Genomic DNA, 19,929 nt, shown 5'->3' with positions numbered 1-19,929 from the left:
CATACCTTTGTGCTCCATGTCTTATCTTTGTTTGAAAATAAAAAGAACACACATTTCAAAAGTGCCTTGATAGAAAGTCATCTCTTTGAAAGTAGAAGCCGCGTTTGTCCCAAGCTTAGCATGGGACCTTGAATTTTTACAAATCCTCAAAAATTTACCAACCATTTCCATTCTGCCTTATACTGTAGGAATGCACTAAGTATTTATCCAGATACATATTCAATTCAATAAGCACCAAAACTACTCAGTATCAAAGCAAGTGAGCACACTTTTAAACTGTACGCTTAACAACTCAAATTCACCTCCATTAACCTGAATAATATTCAGCACCATGCAGATGCATTTTATTTCCTGTCTTTTCTTCTGAGACTGATCTTCAATGTGATTGCTGGAAGTGTACAGCTCTGTAGAAAGACAAGTGTTTGAGCACTTCATCCAGAGAATCCAGCAGTTTATTTCTAATCTGCAGCATTATTTAATTGCACTAAAAATCACAGAGATACCACATACAGCCCTCAGGTTTCTGGTCAACGTGATTATTTGAGAGAGGCAGAAGTGAGGCGGCTGATTACCTTCACGAAGAGGCAGAGATGGCACCAATGATACCGTGCAGAGCTCTGTGCATGCATAAATGCTTCTTTAACAACAATCCACGAATTGCCTCCTTGGTACTAGAAAACTCTAAAGGAGTATGTCAATTTCCTTTTTAGAAGAAAGGGTATTTCTATCAGCAAGGCAACTTACAAATACTTAGAAAAAAAGGGAAAACTCAAGGCACCTTGTAAAGATCTTACCATTCACTTCAGTTATTCTGGTGATTATTTTTTAAAGGTGCTAAGGAAGAATGGGTAGAATGAGCTCCAAAGACTGTGTGGAGATTTAAAGTGACTTCCAAGGCGTGATACTTTTCAATGCAGATATTTTTTAAACAGAACCATCAAATGGCAGTAAATACTAATAGCAGGAGGTTTAATCTAGGACTATTTTATCCTTGGTTAACTTCCAAAATTGCCAAGAGAAAAATGATGCTGAAAGCCAGCAAAAGTAAGCTCTATCTTTTCTGCGATGAATTTAACACCGAAAATTCCTGTCAGAAATACTTTCTTATGAAATGAATTGCTGGAGGAACCAAAGATCAGATCCAAATTCAATCATGTACCTGAGAGTCTGAAACTACTGTCATAAGGTTTACAGGGGATTCTGGGAATTACTCTGACATATTTGTAAAAACTTAGAGTTCCATAACAATGTACTATACAAACCAGGATAGAAAGTCATAGAAATCTGAACAACAGCTAAGAATACAAGGGGGGAAAATCAATAAAATGTCTCTAGGGGAAAAAATCGCTTTGAGTCAGTAATTTGAAATATTGTGGAAAGCTACAGGAGGGAACTACAGCAGCGCCAGTAAGAAACCTCTCGGCTTGGAGATCGCGTGAAGCGGGGTTAGCTTGAAATCATTTTCCAAGTCTGCACAGCACAAGTTAGGGCGTAGGTTTCTGAATAGTAGCATGCTTGCCCAAGGAAGCCACTGTTGTTTCTAGAGCTGATTCACTTAAAATTAGAGAACAGCTGAATATCGAAATAATCAGTCTTTAAATCTCAGGCCTTCTTGTTGCAGAGAGATAATGGTTGTTACAAAAGGGAAAAGTCAGACAATGGAGATTTTGTGTATTTTGCAGAACATCACAAATGGGAATTCGATTCTAACCGTTCCATTTCTGACTGATTTCACTCTTCCAGTTCACATTGTCTACTTGTTTTTTTAAAACATACACTTAAAAATAAATGAACATTTAAAAAATAAAAACAATCTAAAAAGAACTAGTCATCGGATGCATACTAGTAATAACAGCATAATACTATTATTTGTACCTCAAAATGATAGGTAAGTGGGTAGGTAGGATGGATGGATAGATGGATGGATGGATGGACGATGGGTGGGTGGATGGATGAATGGGTGGCTGGATGAATAGGTGGGTGGGTAAGTAGGTGGACTAATGGCCAGAATCTAAGTTTATCCTTCTAGTATCCCTATAAGATAAGCAGCATCTTAAAACAGCCGTGGTACATCCAAGATTTGAACCAGATCTCTGAGGCCCAAAGTCCACATTCGTTCCGTACTCTATGCATCCTCTCTGAGTGGTAATGCAGAATGGATAGTTATAACATTCTATAGAGACCTAAAAGAAACAAGTGCAAGAGAGGCTTAGCACAGTGTCAGTCATCAGCCAAAGAGCCATCCTGGGAAACTACTTTTTTTTTTTTTTTAACATATACTGACAAGTTTACCCTACTGTGCACACAGATTAAATAATAATAATAAACTGCTTTTGACAGGTGTCTTTCTAAAATGCATTATATCCCTGTCTTCTTAAGAAGAACACACCACTCATGATGACACCTCTCGCTGGTGAATCGAGTGATGATAATAAATGCGTTCCTGCACTGTGCCGCTTTCAGGAGCAGTTAATGGTGAGCAGGGTTATTTGCATTCTCACAATGTAGGCACAAAAGGTTGTGCTGGTTCTGTTTCTCAGACCTACTTTTAATGAGTGTATTTCAACCCATGCTGCTTGCTATGATGTGCTATTTCTTTAACTGTGTCAATCTTCCTCCTAACTTCCTGCTCATAATCTACAGGGAACTAGACACCAGCATCACAGTTTTGTGGCACTCTAAGTCAGAACAAATCTGTAGGTGAGAGCCTGTCATTTTTGCTAATTTCCATATATTGGCCGTATTCTACCTCAGTTAGATTGCCAGAGAATTGAATTTTAAATGGCAAGATAGTATTGTACTCTTGCCTGATACTTTGTAAAATAAGTTTTATTTAAGTATAATGTACATATAGAAAAGTGCATGAATCATAGGTCTATAGCGCAATGATTTCCAACAAACAGAGCACACCTTTGTTAGGTGTACCCAGAAAACAAACAAGCCAACACAGTATTACTTGTTTTATCCTTTTCAAAGTATTCTCATATGCGCCATTTCACTACAGTCATTGCAACACTCTTATGAGGCTAAAAGGTTAGGTATTATCTGCAATTCGACAAATGTGGAAAATGAAGTTTGGTATTTAGCTTCGCTGATTTCTGAAATCAGAAAGTGCACAGCAAAGATCTAATTCCAGCGTTCCATTGCAGGAATATTCCATTATGCTATCAAATTTACTCAGAAGATATGCTATGGCAGTATCACTTCTATCATCAAATTGTGGACACGAGTAGAGCGAATATTCTGTTGGCACCACAGACGCCAGTGGTTGCAGCTTACTTCGGCTGTGGCTGTCCAGTGTCCCTGCCATGCAGGTTGTTAGCCATTTTCAATTTATTCCCTGGGAAATCAAATGTCAACACAGTCCCTTGAGGGGAGGAAGGTGGCAGAAATCACGGCAATTATACCAGCTTTCCAAAGGAAAGTGATGGTTCAAAGCCTAGATGCTTTCGCCTTCTCATTTCTTCCATTCTCTTCTTCCCATCATTTCATCCTTAAAGCCAACAAAATTCATTTAGCTGAAATGGGAGGTCTGAAAATCATCAAAACTTTTAATAAGCATACCAAAACTTATATTTGAATCAGCTATCCTTACCACTGTTTCAAATCACCATCCATTCCAGAAATTCTCAAATGGCTTGAACTGCACATATAAACAAAAAATCCCTATTATAAAAATACGAAACTTCTAAAGTTGGGTGGATTAAAGCTCACTAAGGGGCTCCCCTTAAAGCGACAGGAATGTAGTATTTTATGGATTGTCCTCTTAAGAGCATGTCTTAGCAAATAAAATACAAAGTGTGTGTAAGGAGCGATTTTCTTAAGTTCTTTTTCAGAAAACACAAGAAGTAAAATTGTTCAGGCGAGAACACTTTTTACTTTTTATTTTTTTGAGATGGAGTTTCACTCTTGTTGCCCAGGCTGGAGTGCAATGGCACGATCTCTGCTCACTGCAACTTCCACCTCCCAGGTTCAAGCGATTCTCCTGCCTCAGCCTCCCATGTAGTTGGGATTACAGCCGTGTGCCACCACCCAGCTGTTTTTTTGTATTTTTAGTAGAGACAGGGTTTCACCATGTTGGCCAGCTGTTCTCGAACTCCTGACCTCAGGCAACCCACCCACCTTGGCCTCCCAAAGTGCTGGGATTACAGGCGTGAGCCACCACCCTGGGCGGTGAACACTTTTTAACTGAAAGGTTCTGCAGGATTCAAACTTCCCAAGTGCTGCAGTTGTTGACAGCAAGGAAGCAGGGCGAGCTCTGGAGGCCAGCTCTGGGAATTCAGCCCTGCTCACACTTCCAGTCCCTATGAACAACCTGCAGCCCCAGTTTCTCCTCTGTAAGTTGAGTTAAGAACACACCACAAGGATGCCCTGGGATGAGTTAACCCAGTGCTTCCAACCTGTTTGGTCCAGAGAAAGGCGTTTTCGTGGGTAGGAAGGAATGAGCCTCTTTTGGAAAGCAGAATTCCTCCAGTTATTATATCAGTCACCTACGAAGTGAGCTTATTCTATTTACAAACTCAAACTCAATTCATGTTACTAGGTGCCTAACTAACTAATTCTCAAATTACAAACTGCAAAAGCATTACGGGGGGGTGGGGAGAGGCAGGGGTGAGTCCCCCCAAAAGGAGCTAAACAAAATTAGAGCTTTTCTTAACTACCTAGTTAAAACAAAAATATTGATCTTGGCAGACATTTAAGTGCATGTTTCCTTCCCCACACCTTCTCCCAAAAGTGCCTCCAAATAAAAAACTAGTTTCTTCAGAGAACCAAGCATCTAATCATAACTTAGAGGTCTGAACATCCAGTATCCTAAGAACAAACTGTCCACAGGTTCCCCCCAGAACAAACCAGTTCAATGCATTGCTGGAGGAAAAAGCAAGTTTAACTCAAGCACAAAATTATCTGCAGTTGCATATGATACGTAAGTATACTCTTTCTGCTCACGCCTGGCTACCTGCCTCCTCTAACACAACAACTTCTGTTTTTAAAGTGTCAACTTGTTTACTTGGAGGAGCCGCGGCCTGCCGGACACAGCATGTTTAGGGGCCTTTTTTTCGACTGTAGGCTCCTAACGACAGACTACTCTGAACAACAAAACCACGGCGGCTGCTCCAGCATTTTGCCAGCTTCTGTGTTTCCATATTTTAACAATGTTAGGAAAACTAAGTGCCATGTAAGACCCAGCAGTTGATCATTTCGTTGCAGAGGCTGCTTGAGGAGCTTTCTGCAACCTGGACCTGATGCCTCTCAATCTAGTAAAACTCAGACGGGACAACCAGACGGGAGTGTCCCCATAGGAAAGAGAACGCGACTCTGGCGGAGCGTCCCATCTCTTAGGGGCTGCGACTCCGTGTCTTAGAAAAAGGCACTTTCGATGGGCAGGCTGGAGGAAGAGTCCCCTCTAATAAGAAAAGTGACTCCGAGCCCGCAGTGTTCAGGAAAAAGAACCCGGTGCTGGGGAGGCTGGCTGCGGGCGGAGGGGCGCTGGCCCCGGGGGCGGCGCGGGCCCTACCTGCGTTCCGGAGCTTCTTGTTCCGATACACCGACAGGATGACCAGCAGGTTGCCCAGGACGTCCACCACGATGGTGAAGATGAGGACGCAGGCCAGCGCCGATGCCAGCCACGAGGGCTGCGGCCGCGCGCCGTCCCCGCCGGGCCCGGGCTGCGAGGCGTTGGGCAGCGCGCTGCCGTTGCCCGGCATGGTCCCTGGGCGCGTCCCGGCCGCGGGGCCATCGCCCGCCTGGCCCCCCCTCCCGGCCACTTTTTAAGGCTCCGCCCGGCGCTCCCCGCGCCCACGCCCCATCCCGCGCGCTCCTCCACGCCGCGCCCCCGGACGCCCACGCCGCACCGGACGCCACGGCCAGGTGACACCTGGTGTCCGTCGCGAGCCCGCTTGGACTCCCCGCCCGCGGCTCGAACCCCGCACCACGGGCCGACAGCGCCCCAGTGCGGGAAGCCGGGCCCAGCCGCCGCGGGAGGGAGTGTGTCCCAGGGGCCTCTCCTCGTGGGCGCACAGCGAGGCTGTTCATTCACGTGTTTCTTCTCTGCGACGGGACTGTACACCCAGCAGGGCCAGGCTGCCTGGGCTCAAATGCGAAATGGGATTGGGGCGAGTGCCCCAGCTGTGTGCCCCAGCTGTGTGCCCCACTGCCCTTATCTTCTTCTGCAAAATGGCAATAAAATACTATCTCACCGGTTAGCCTCATAATTAGTAAAATGTGAAAAAACTAAGGACTCTCTTCCGTTGTGTATTGCACCATTTAAGATTATGCTAGACGTTTCCGATAATGAAATGACATTTTCAAAGAAAAATGTAAAAATCAATATGTGCGGATGATAAAAATGTATGTACTTTTGTAAGTACCAGTAAAAATGAGACAGAAAGCACACTGAGATGGATCGGATACATGACAGCAACGTAAAAGTGCTAGGAAATGACCTAACCAGTTGTGTGCAGTGAGGAAAAAACTTTATGAAAACCATGAAAGGAAATTTAAATAAACGGAGAGACTTACAGTGTTCCTAGATTCAACACTTGAGATTTTCATTTTCCTCATGTACTTCATGCCAGCCCAAGAAAAATATCAAATAACCTGAAGCTCTTTTGAAAGAGTAAAAACAAAGTGTAGGAAAAGGATTTGAATAAGATGAATAGGAAAGAAGTGTGACCCACCAGGATAAAAATGTTCATTAAAAATTACAATAAGTGGCCAGGCACGGTGGCTCACGCTTGTAATACCAGCACTTTGGGAGGCCGAGCTGGGCAGATTACCTGAGGTCAGGAGTTCAAGACCAGCCTGGCCGACATGGTGAAACCCCGTCTCTACTAAAAATACAAAAATTAGCCAGATGTGGTGGCACATGCCTATAATCCCAGCTACTCAGGAGGCTGAGGCAGGAGAATTGCTTGAGTCCGGGAGGCGGAGATTGCAGTGAGCCGAGATCATGCCACTGCACTCCAGCCTGGCTGACAGAGCAAGACTTTGTCTCCAAAAAAAAAAAAAAAATTACAATAAGTATGCCAGGCACGGCTGCTCACGCCTGTAGCACTTTGGGAAGCCAAAGTGGGAGCATCTCTTCAACTCAGAAGTTTGAGGTTTGGTGAGCTATGAGTGCACCAGTGCACTCCAGTCTGGTGACAGAGCAAAATCTTGTCAAAAGAAAAGGCCAGGCGTGGTGGCTCCCACCTGTAACCCCAGCACTTTGGGAGGCTGAGGCGCGTGGATCACCTGAGGTCAGCAGTTTGAGGCTGGCCTGGCCAACATGGTGAAACCTCGTCTCTGCTAAAAATACAAAAATTAGCCGAGTGTTGTGGTGGGTGCCTGTAATCCCAGCTACTCGGGAGCCCGAGGCAGGAGAATCGCTTGAACCCGGGAGACAGAGGTTGCAGTGAGCTGAGATCATGCCACTGTACTCCAGCCTGGGCAAAAAGAATGAGACTCTGTTTCCAAAAAAAAAAAAAAAAAAAAAAACTAAAACAGTGTTGAATTCATAAACAATTTGAAAAAGCATATAAAATAAAGATTTTATAAAGTTAACAGTTCAAATCAGTAGGGCTGGGATGGACCACGAAAACAAAAATGCATTTAAAGAAAATTTAGGTAAATATACATATCACTTGAGGTGGAGAAGCATGGGAAAAAAGACAGACTGGAACTAATCCTCAGCGTAGAACGAACAGGTAGCAGCTGCCATTGACAGCACGTGTCAGTTCCCATCTCTGGCATCGGTATCTTACAACCATTGTTTGCACAATGTGTTAACAGTTCCACAAGGTTTGACACTGCTGCAACCATTTTATGGACGAGAAACCTCTAGTACTGAGAGGTTAAACAATGCACCAAAGTCACGCAGCCAGTAATAAGTGGAGACAGAATGTGAAATCTGGTCTCTCTGACTGCCAAGCAAGGAGCCTCATTACTAAGCCTCATTACTAAATGATAGTGTTTCTCGGTCGTGATAGATTTGACTACAGAAAAGTTAAAGTCCTATATTCAAAAAATACCACACACAAGTGAAAGCAAGATAAATTGGGGAAATGATTTGTGACATATCTAAGAGACAAAGCATTAATGGTCTTCATTATTGTTATGGTTTCAGTATGTCGCCAGAATTTATGTGTGGAAGATTTGGTCCCCAGGGGAAGGTGGGGCTTTCGAGAGGCAATCAGGTCAAGAGGGTTATGGCACTCCGACTGACTGGGTTAATTCTGCAGGCATGAGTCAGTTCTTGCTCTTCTGGGCCTGGATTCGTTACAGTGAGAGTGGTTGTTAAAAAATTACCACTCCAGCCTGGGCAACAGATAGAGACTCTGCCTCAGGAAAAAAAAAAAAAAATTATCCAATCCCAGGTATTGCAGTATTCTTTAATAGCAATGGAAAACAGACTAAGACAATTATGTAAAGAGCTTTTTCAAATAAATAAGGAAAAAATAGAAATATATTTAAAGGTCATAATTAGACAAAAACTAAAAATTTATGTGTAACCTCTTTTAGCAAAAAAAATAAAAAATAAAAATAAAAGAAAGCTTCCATTCCGGCGATCACTTTAGAAAACATTAAGCATTGGTAGCACCGCGTGTGTTTGAAACACGTGGAGATAAAGCCTTCCCGTGCACCAGATATGAAGGTCTTCAAACTGTGTACATGGTGCTGGTTGTTTGACTAATAGAAAACAATCAAACAGCATCCACATATGTCAGGACACATAGTGATTTCTCCCTGCATTGTCTGTCACAGGCAAAACTCCTATACTTGGGGTTTTGATACACAAATTTGTGAAATCAATAGACGAAATACAAAGGCATAGATGGCTAACTCTCCCCTAAAAAGGGTGGGGTGCACATAACAACATTCATGATCTTTCTTCCCTGGGGAATGAGAAAGGTGAAGCTGGGAAACCATGAGCCCTGAAAATGATGGGGAAATCCCAGAAAACAAAGACCCAGAGAGGGAATGCCCAGACCCTGGCTGCCGGCATCCCCTGAACCCCGCAGGCCAGGAATAGACTGGAGGAAGCAGCCGGAGCAAAAGGCCTGAACTGAGGCGGGAGCTGCCACACAAGAAAACAGTTCCAGTTCCAGCCTAGCCAAGAGCACTGCCTACTGAGCAAAGAAAAGAATACTCAACAGAGAAAAACAGTGGCATCTAGAATACACACAGTGTCACGTTCGTATGTCCATGGTACAGTTCAGAATTATTTAACATATGAAAACATTGTCCGTCTATCTATCTATCTATCTAAACACATTCTTTAAGATACAATAAGATCAATCAAATCCAGTCCCTAAATAAACCAAATATTGTAACTAACAATCTCAGCAGAGAAGTGGGAACTCTCATGAAAGAAATAAAAACAGTAAAAAAGAACAAAGGGGAAATTCTAGAACTGAAAAATACAATTTCTGAAATTAATTCTTTACTCAATGGATTTACTAGCCAAATGGACATGACAGAGTAAGTATACTTAAAGATAAACCAACAGAAGTTGTCCAACATGAGAAACACAGAGAAAAGATACATTTTGAAACGAACAAAGCTTACAATTCTTACAGATTATATTAATTAGAATACTAGCTGTAGAAATAAAATGGTGCAGAAAAAATATTAGAAGACATCATGACTGAAATTTTCCTGAATTTTAGGAAAGACATAAATTTGCACATGCACTAATGAACACTAAGCAGAATAAACAAAAACAAACATGCTAAGGCACAGAGTAGTCAAATTGCTAAAAGCCAAAGATAAAAAGCAATGAAAGTCAAGTTACATATTACGTACTGGTTAGCAATTAATCCAACTAACGACTGATATCTCCTCAGAAACTGTGCTAATTTTCTATTACTGTCATATCAAATTACCTTAATTAAATTAATTTGGAGACATAAAACAACATCCACGTATTATGTCATAGTTAAATAGACCAGAAGTCCAGGTACAAAGTGGCTCAGCTGAGCTCTCTGCTTAGGATTTTATGAGGATAAAACCACAAATAAGTACAGCTGTTTCTTTCTGGAGGTTCTAAGGGTAAATCCACTTCTGAGCTCATTCAAGTTGCTGGCAGAATCCAGTTTCATATGGTTGTAAGGTGAGGTCATTCTCAGCTTCTAGAGGTTGGCTGCATTCATGTGGTTGTGAGGTTGAGGTCATTCTCAGCTTCTGGAGGTTGGCTGCATTCATATGGTTGTGAGGTTGGGGTCACTCTCAGCTTCTAGAGGTTGGCTGCATTCATGTGGTTGTAAGGTTGAGGTCATTCTCAGCTTCTAGAGGTTGGCTGCATTCATGTGGTTGTAAGGTTGAGGTCATTCTCAGCTTCTAGAGGTTGGCTGCATTCATGTGGTTGTAAGGTTGAGGTCATTCTCAGCTTCTAGAGGTTGGCTGCATTCCTTGACTCATGGTCCCTTCTCTCATCTTCAAAGCCAACAATGGTGGGCAGAGTCCCACTCACAGTTCACATTTCTCTAACTTTATCTTCTGCTTGCTCTCCCCTGCTGTTAGCTGGAGAAAGTTCTCTGTTTTAAGGGCATGTGTATTTAGATTGGGCCTGACTAGATAACCCAGGCTAATTTTTCTCTCTGAAGGTCCATAGCCCTAATTATATCTGAAAGTCCCTTTTGCCGTTGGTCTTACTCCACATTGTGTGCTATAACAGAAGACCACAGACTGGGTAATTTACAAGAAAAGGAATGTGATTTCTTCCCGTTCTGGAGGCTGGCCAATCCAAGGTCAAGGAGCTGCACCTAGTGAAAGCCTTCTTGTTGTGTCATCCCATGGTGGATGAAATACCCGAGACTGAGTAGTTTATAAACAGAAGAGGTTGAATTGGCTCACGGTTTCACAGGCTGTACAGGAAGCATGGCTGCTTCTGCTCCACTTCTGGGGAAGTCTTGGGAGACTTACAATCATGGTGGACGGTGAAACAAGGCAGGAATATCTTACATGGCCGGAGCAAGAGGAAGAGAACGAGGAGGGAGGTGCTACACACTTACAAACATCCAGATCTCATGACAACTCTATCACAATAACAGAATGAAAGGGGGAAATCCACCTCCATGATCCAATCACCTCCCTCCAAGATCCACCTCCAACACTGGGGATTATAAATCAACATGAAATTTGGGCGGGACACAAATTCCAACCATATGAAAGATACATAAAGCAAACAGCACAAAAAGGCAAATCAATATGGCCTATATCAATATCAGATTTAAAATGGATCTTGATGTAAAATAGATTTTAAATCAAAATGGATTACCAGAGATAAAGAGAGACACATCATAATGATGAAAGGGTCGATCAATTGAACAGGAAAGAACAATAATTTTAAAAAGTGTATGTACTCAATAACAAAGCTTTCAAATACATAAAGCAAAGATGGCCAGAAAATAAGGTAGAAATAGACAATTTCACAATCGTAAATGGAAATTATAACATCCCTGCCCTAGCAATGATAGAAAACTAGACAAAAAGTCAGTAGACATAGAAGATCTGAGCAATGCTATCAACAAGCGTGACTTTTCAATTGTACATGGAATACTTACCAGGAAGAAACATGTGGCGGGTTATAAAAAAAATGCCTCAATAAAAATTTTTAAATGGGCCAGATATGTTGGTTCACGCCTGAAAGCCCAGCACTTTGGGAGGCCAATGTTAGAGGATCGCTTGAGGCCAGGAGTTTAAGAGCAGCCTGGGCAACATGACATAGTGAGACCCTGTCTCTACAAAAAATAAAAATAAAAAAATTTTAATGGAAATCAGGCTAGACACGGTGGATCGTATCTGTAATTCCAACACTTTGAGAGGCCAAAGTGGGAAGATTACTTGAGCCCAGGAGGTCAAGATTAGCCTGGGTGACATAGGGAGACCCATCCCTGTCTCTACAAAAAAGTTTAAAAATTAGCCAGGCAGAGTGTTATGCACCTGTAGTCCCAGGTACTCAGGAGGCTGAGGGAGGATTGCTTGAGCCCAGGAGCTAGGATTGCAGCACTGCACTCCAGCCTGGGTGACAGAGCGAGACCCTGTCTGAAGAAAAAAAAACAAAAAAAAAGAAAAGAAAGAAATCATAATAGAGAATATAGTCTCTGACTACAGTGGAATTAAATTAGAAATAATAAATATGTGATAACGGGAAAAATCCAAACCATTTGGAAATTAAACAACACACTTCTAAATAATCATTGTGTCAGAGAATACACGCATCAGAAATTAGAAAATATTTTGACAGTATTTTGTTATTGAAATGATAAGGATAGTAATCATGGAATAATAATGAAAATGCCACATGTCCAATTGTGTAGGATGCAATCTCTCTCTCTCTCTCTCTCTCTCTCTCTCTCTCTCTCTCTCCTTCTCTCCCTCTCTCTCTCTCCCTCCGTCCCTGTCCATGTTTGTGCCCACAGTCTGGCTGAGGGGCTGATGCTGGCAGAACAAGTGTTAAGATGTCATACAGAAGTGGCCTTTAAAATTTGCTTTAGGAGGTAAAAATAATGGAAGGTCTGTTGAATTTTTCTTGGTTTTTAAGTTTGCAGTCAAAATTGTAAGACAAGAGATCACATTTAACATCCCCAAAGAAAGCGACATAGGAAGCACATTACTATCTGTAATTAATTAGAGGTCATTTTATCACTTTAAGGTATCTATAAGAGCATGAGTTAATTATTTCACCAAAATGTTCTGCTTCCCAGGGAGTTGGTAATGGTTGGCTAACCTGGAACAACCCTGTTTATGCTTCAGCCCAGGTTTCCTATCCCCTTGGCCTGATTTGTAATACCTATTATCCTTGGTTCTTTGCATTTCCAAATAACTTCTTTTTAAATTCAGCCTGTCAAGTTTCATAAAAACCCATTTGGCATTTTGGTTGAAATTGCATAACACATAAATTAATTTGACATGTTCGAAATAATGAGTTAAAATGTCAATTTTGAATGTAGATTGTTAATTTTCTTGTAATTCTTTTGGTGTTTGTTTTACATAAGACAATGTTATGGAATAAAAATAAATTTAGAATTATCATGTCTTCCAGTGATTTTAAACATATCATTTTGTAGCATCCCTCTTTATTTGTAATAAGACTTTTTGTCTTATAGTCTATCATGTCAGACATAAATGTAGCTGCATCAGTCTTCCTCTATTTTTTAGTTTTTTTGTTTTTGAGACAGGGTTTCACTCTTGTTGACCAAGCTAGAGTGCAATGGCTTGATCTCAGCTCACTGCAACCTCTGCCTCCTAGGTTCAAGGACTCTCCTGCCTCAGCCTCCTGAGTAGCTGGGATTACAGGCGCCCACCACCACACCCAGCTAATTTTTGTATTTTTAGTAGAGAGGGGGTTTCACCATGTTAGCCAGGCTGGTCTCGAACCCCTGACCTCAGGTGATCTGCCCACCTCGGCCTCCCAAAATGCTAGGATTACAGGCATGGGTCACCATGCCCGGCCTCTTCCTTTTGCTGTATATTTGTCTGGTATATCTCCTTCCTACTTTTTATTCCCAAATGTTCTCTCTCTGATGTTTTGGGTGAGATTCATGTAAATAGCATAGAGCGTCTTTATCTCTACTTTATCTGAATATCTTTTAACTAGAGACTTTAGCTCATTTACATTTTTTTGTGACTACTAAGGTACTAAAACGTATTTCTAGCATTTAATTTTAGGCTTTCTATTGATCCCTTTATTGTGTTTCTCCCTCTCCTCATTCTTCATGCTTTTCTTCTTAATTCACTGTTTTTCTGTATATTTCACTTTTCCTTTTACCTAAAGTATCATCACAGTGCATCCATTGATAGTAAACTCTTTAAAAAGTTTCTATGTGAATGAATACATACGGATTTCACCCATGTTTTTGAATGACAGTTTAGCCGAGTATAGAATTCTAAATTGCCGGGCACAGTGGCTCACGCCTGTAATCCCAGCACTTCAGGGGGCTAAGGTGAGCGGATCACTTGAGGTCAGGAGTTCAAGACCAGCCTGGCCAAGTGAAACACCATCTCTACTAAAAATACAAAAATTAGCTGGGCGTGGTGGGGGGTGCCAGTAATTCCAGGTACTGAGGAGGCTGAGGCAGGAGAATTGCTTGAACCCTGAGGTGGAGGTTGCGGTAAACCGAGACCTCGCCACTGCATTCCAGCCTGAGCAACAGAGCAAGACTCCATCTCAAAAAAAAAAAAAAAAAAAAAGAATTCAGAGTTGACAGTTACTATTTTCTCAGCACTTACAGAATAGTATTTGATTACTCCCTCAGGGATTCTACTGCTCTGTGGAAAATCAGCTGACAGTCTCATTGTCACGGCTTCAAAGGTGATCTGTTTTCCCTCGTGTTACTTGTAAGGTTTTTTCTTCTTAATATTTACTATTGTTTCACAAGCCTCTAGATGTACGTTTTGTCTTTTATTTATGTGCTGCTTCTACAAAACACTCCATAATATGACCTAATGGAGATTAAATTTCTTGGGTAGGGGCTTCCTTAGCATGCAGATAAAATACATGTGGAACTCATACCACTCAGAAATTCAGAGAAGACATTTCTGAGTTTTTTATTTACCTCCATTCAAAACGGAAACAAGCAAATTTCCTTGGCTAGGCAGATTTCCCCCCAACCCCGCCCCCCTCACCAAGTCCACGTTTTCCCTGTGTGTGGCTGTCTGAGGATGCTGGCCTTGGGAAGGCGGAGAGGGCGGGGACTGGGTTCCAGCTGTCTGCGTCACCCTGGGCGGACCCGTTCCCCAGCTGCACACGGACACTCAAACTCAGGTCCTGTGCTTCCTTTGAGGGACAAGCTCCTCAGGCTTCTCACAGGCTCAGCACACGTATTTCAATGTATTCTTTGTTTTAGGCTCCTGCAAAATGTTCTTTTTTATTTTATTTTATTTTATTTTTGAGACGGAGTCTCGCTCTGTGGCCCAGGCTGGAGAGCAGTGGCCGGATCTCAGCTCACTGCAAGCTCCGCCTCCCGGGTTCCCGCCATTCTCATGCCTCAGCCTCCCGAGTAGCTGGAACTACAGGCGCCGCCACCACGCCCGGCTAGTTTTTTGTGTTTTTAGTAGAGACGGGGTTTCACCGGGTTAACCAGGATGGTCTCGATCTCCTGACCTCGTGATCCGCCCGCCTCGGCCTCCCAAAGTGCTGGGATCACAGGCGGGAGCCACCGCGCCCGGCCGATGTTCTCACTTTCTTGTGTGTGCAGGTGTGCATTCCTTATCCCTGTACTTCTGACAATGTTGTAGGAAGAGAATTTGCAGTCTATAAACTACAACGTTTGCTAGAAACAGGATTAACATTTTAAAAAGTTATTTTACAATTTTTTGGAAAATTGCAAAGTCTAACTTTCAATTATAAAACTATAATCATAAATATTTCCTAACTTACTAAAATCTCACTACATTACTGTTGAAGTACTTTACCTTTTTTATGTTTTCAAAGACAGGGTCTCACTCTATTGCCTAGGCTGGAGTGCAGCGGTGGGATCAAAGCTCACTGCAGCCTCGAACTTCCAGGCTCAAGAGATTTTCCTGCCTCAGCCTTGCAGGTAGCTATAAGTGCCTGTTTTTAATCACAAACTTCGAAGGTTTGAAGATCATACTGTCTGTTGTTGCTATCTTTTTATAGTTTCTCTATCTCTAAATATTGATAGTAAATATATTAATTTATTTTTACTTTTCTTTTTTTATTGAGATGGAGTTTCTCATCACCCAGGCTGGAGTGCAATGGTGCGATCTCAACTCACTGCAACCTCCATCTCCCGGGTTCAAGCGATTTCCCTGCCTCAGCCTCCCGAGTACCTGGAATTACAGGCTCCCACCACCACGCCCAGCTAATTTTCATATTTTTAGTAGAGATGGTGTTTCACCATGTTGGCCAGGCTGGTCTTGAACTCCTGACCTCAGGCGATCTGCCTGCCTCTGCCTCCCAAAGTGCTGGGATTACAGGCGTACGCCACTGTGCCCGGCCTACTTTTTAAAATTTTATTTTATTTCTTCCTTTTTTTTTTTTTTTTTCTTGAGACAGGATCTTTCTCTGTCACTCAGGCTGAAGTGTAGTTGTGCAATCACAGCTCACTGTAGCCTCAACCTTCTGGGCTCAAGTGATCCTCTTGCCTCAGCCTCCCAAGTACCTGAGGGCACACGTATGTATCACCATCCCCAGCTAATTTGTGTATTTTTTGCAGAGATAGGGCTTTGCCATCTTGCCCAAGCTAGGCTCAAACTCCTGGGCTCAAGCGACCTGCCCACCTCAGCCTCCCAAAGTGCTGGGATTACAGGTGTGAGCCACTGTGCCTGGCCATAATCTACTAATTTTATTAGTACATTCCTGATGTTCATTTAGAGAGTGTTGTGTCCCAAAGTGTACAATTAATAATACATTAAGCTATTAAATTCTCTATGCTGCCTCACACCCATTAGGATGGCTGTCATCAAAAAGATAAGAGTTAACAAGTGTCGCTGAGAGTGTGGAGAAAAGAAAAGCCTTGTACACCATTGGTGAGAATATAGATTAGTCCAACCATTATGGAAAACTATACGGTGGTTTCTAAAGAAATCAAACACAGAACTACTCCGTGACTCAGCAATCCATCTTCTGGGTCTGTACCCAAAGGAGATAAAATCACCAGCTCCTAAAGATATCTGCACACCCATGTTTATCATTGTATTATTCACAGCAGCCAAGAGGGAAGCAAAATAAGTGTCACCAACAGACAAATGGGTGAAGAAACTGTGACATAATGTAGACAAAGGTATGAATGCTATTCAGCCTTAAAGAAGGAGGAGATCCTGCCATTTGCCACAATGTGGATGAACCTGGAGGATTCGTGCTAAGTGAATAAGCCAAACACAGATAGGAAAATAGTATATGATCTCATATGTGGAATCTTTAAAAAAAAAAAAGTCAAATATACAGAGATAGGGAATAAAACAGTGGTTGCTGGGGGCAGGGTAGGAGGAGGAAATGGGAGATGTAGGTTGAAGAATCAGATTTGTAGGATGGACGAAAAAGTAGCAGGTATGTAGGATGAGCAAGCCTAGAGGTGTAATGTACAACAGGAGATGACAGTTAACAATGCTGAGCCATATGCAGGATTTCTGCCAAATGATTCTGTGCTTCCCTATAGTAACCATTTTACTGTGTGTGTGAGTCTCATCACCTCATGCTATATACCTTATACACAATAACATTTATTTCAAAAATATACAAAGCAGCTAAATTAGCCTGCTGGCATTCCTCTAAAATACTGACTTTCCTGTTTAGGATTTGGGTTGGAAATTTCACTATGCAATGATACAGCATTCTTCCTACCCTCGCTCTGCAATTAGAGCATCGCACTAAGCAGCAGTTGCTAAAACTCAAGCTTTATGTGATTCAGGTCTACAACCACTTTTTCTTTTTAACTCTAAGCAAGGATCTATCATTTAACCTGTAGAATGCTAATTAGTTTCTGCATTTATTTGGAAGATAAAAAATTGCCTTTAGTAAATTCCTTGGTATCACATCATGGATGATCCCTTGGGAAGATAGGAAGGGATGTGAGTGGATGTGTGGGCAACGTTTTCTAAGTTCCACAAGGAGCTCCTTCAGTGAACGCGTGTGTCTGTGCGTGTGTGTGCTGGCAGAGGCATGCTTAGCGTGAAAGTTAGGTCTCGCAGTCTTCTCTGCCTCTTGTACCAAATAGACCAAATCTGTCTATTCTAGCTCTTAAATAGCTTCAAATCCACGGCTTCATCTCCATCCCTAGGGCTCCTAACCAAGTTGGGGCCACCATTATGTTTTACAGAAATTAGTATCACAGCCTCCTAATCAATCCCTCCGGCTCCCATCTTCCTCCCCTTCAAAACATTCAAAAGCCAAGAATCTTTTCTAAAATTATAAATCTAACTACAATATTCCCTTGTATAAAAATAAGTAGATAAATGCATAGCCACATGCATGCATAAAACCCATCAATGCATGCCCATCACTCCTGGGTGGGATTCTAACCGAATTCCACAAGTTTTCCAAGGCCTTCCATAACCCAGCCTTTCCAGCCTCTTCCCTCCTGCCCATCCTCTCCCTCCCCCAGGGAACCTGCTCTCCCTCCAACCCTGTGAACACTTCCTCCCAGCTTCCCCATATGTGTTCCTTCCGCCAGAAACACCCTTCCCATCCCCAGTTACCCCCCTGGGATAACTGATCTGTGAGGTCATCTTCCAAGTCTTGGTTCCATTTTCCTCCTTTGTGCCCCTGAAGTTCTCTATATGTCCTTTATCCTAGCACTCACCACCTGCCACACGATACCTCTGTGTTCTTGTTGGAATGCTGCAGCAATTAGGCAGGGCTTGGGGCTTGTAAACGGTTGTATCCCCTGTACTCAACACAGTAGCTGGCATCCAGCCTACGCCAACAATTATTTGGTTTGGTTTTTTGTGTTTTTGAGTCAGGGACTCACTCTGTTGCCCAGGCTTGAGGGCAGTGGGGCAATCATGGCTCACTGCAGCTTCAACCTCTTGGGCTCAAGAGATCCTCCCATCTCAGCCTCTTGAGTCGCTGGGACCACAGGTGAACACCAGCAGGCCTAATTTTAAAATTTTATGTGGCGATGGGTCTCCCAGTGTTGCCCAGGCTGATTTCAAACTTCTGGGCTCTAGCAGTCCTCCTGCCTTGGCCTCCCGAAGTGCTGGGATCACAGGCGTGAGCCACTATGCCTGACCAACAAGTACTTGTTGAATAAAATGAGAGAAAAAATGAATCCATTATTGTCTGGTGGCTATAAAATAACATAATATTAATGAAATTATGTCTTTCATCATATTTGGAAACTTCTAATTTATCAGAAAAAGATACTATTTGACAGGCAAATGGATTTTTAATGTGTTTGTCACTCTCAAGTCTTGAGACACTTTCCGCATGTTTATTTCTCCAGTCAATAGCAGGAAGGAGAACGTACATTTTTCACTCAAATAATTTTTTTGTTGTTTTTTGTATTTTTTTGAGACAGTCTTGCTCTGTCGCCAGGTTGAAGTGCAGTGGCGCCATCTCAGCTCACTGCAACCTCCGCCTCCCAGGTTCAAGCAATTCTCATGCCTCAGCCTCCTGAGTAACTGGAATTACAGGCATGTGCCACCACGCATGGCAAATTTTTGTATTTTTAGTAGAGACAGGGTTTCACCATGTTGGCCAGGCTGGTCTCGAACTCCCTGACCTCAGGTGATCCACCTGCCTTGGCCTCCCAAAGTGCTGGAATTACAGGCGTGAGCCACTGCGCCTGGCCCAAAGAATTTTTTATGTTCCATTATAAAGTGAGCTAATATGGATCTTATTTCCTTGCCTGCTATAAAGATAACACTACATTCGGTCCTCTGGAAGACATAAAACAACATGAGAATTTCAATTTTATTTAAAGTACATGCATTTTCACTAAATATACATGTACCCTAATTTCAAGACCTAAATATACCATAAAATAAATAATCTTTTAATAATAGTTAGTGTTATTCATAAGGTTTCATTTCTTACTAACCCAAGTAAAACACTGCCTGCAGGAAAAAATGACTTAGAAATAATTCAAGTTTTCCCATTGACGTACATAAAAATACATGCCCAAAGCAGCTCAGTACCATGCCTACTGTGTGCATTATGATGGTGGTTAGGAAATACATGTGCCCATAATTCTTGTGTAAAAACAGACCGCCTGGAACAGGAATTGGCAAGTAAGGGCTGGTTTGGTGAGAAAGTCCTAGGACTGCTCTTCTGGTTCAGTCTCACCTGCTCACCACTCAAGAATAGCGGCCGTTGAGGGCACCGCAGGGTCTATTTATGCCTTTTGGTGATTTGGGGGAGGCAATTTGAGCACATAGAAAAGAATGCCAGTGAAATTATGATCAAGTTTCAAAGTATATATTTTAATCATATTTCTGATAGCAAAGATGAAGTGGAAAGGTACATAAAACTGAAAAAAAATCGAG

General features: G+C 42.4%; 1 protein-coding gene across 1 annotated transcript in view; it reads right to left on the bottom strand.

The window, feature by feature from the left end:
- LOC105466549 (melatonin receptor 1A) overlaps positions 1 to 5,907 on the bottom strand; it is a 28,476-nt gene extending 22,569 nt beyond the window's left edge. The window contains exon 1 of the mRNA XM_011715496.2: positions 5,516 to 5,907. Within this exon, the coding sequence (XP_011713798.1) occupies positions 5,516 to 5,705 (190 nt within the window). The 5' untranslated portion in view covers positions 5,706 to 5,907. The remainder of the gene's footprint in view (positions 1 to 5,515) is intronic.
- Between the last annotated feature and the right edge of the window lie 14,022 nt (positions 5,908 to 19,929).

The sequence above is a fragment of the Macaca nemestrina genome, chromosome 3 (genome assembly GCF_043159975.1).
Source record: "Macaca nemestrina isolate mMacNem1 chromosome 3, mMacNem.hap1, whole genome shotgun sequence".
NCBI classification, from domain to species: Eukaryota; Metazoa; Chordata; class Mammalia; order Primates; family Cercopithecidae; genus Macaca; species Macaca nemestrina.
Note: the sequence above shows the minus strand (reverse complement) of the source record. Positions and strands in the feature narration are given on the sequence as shown.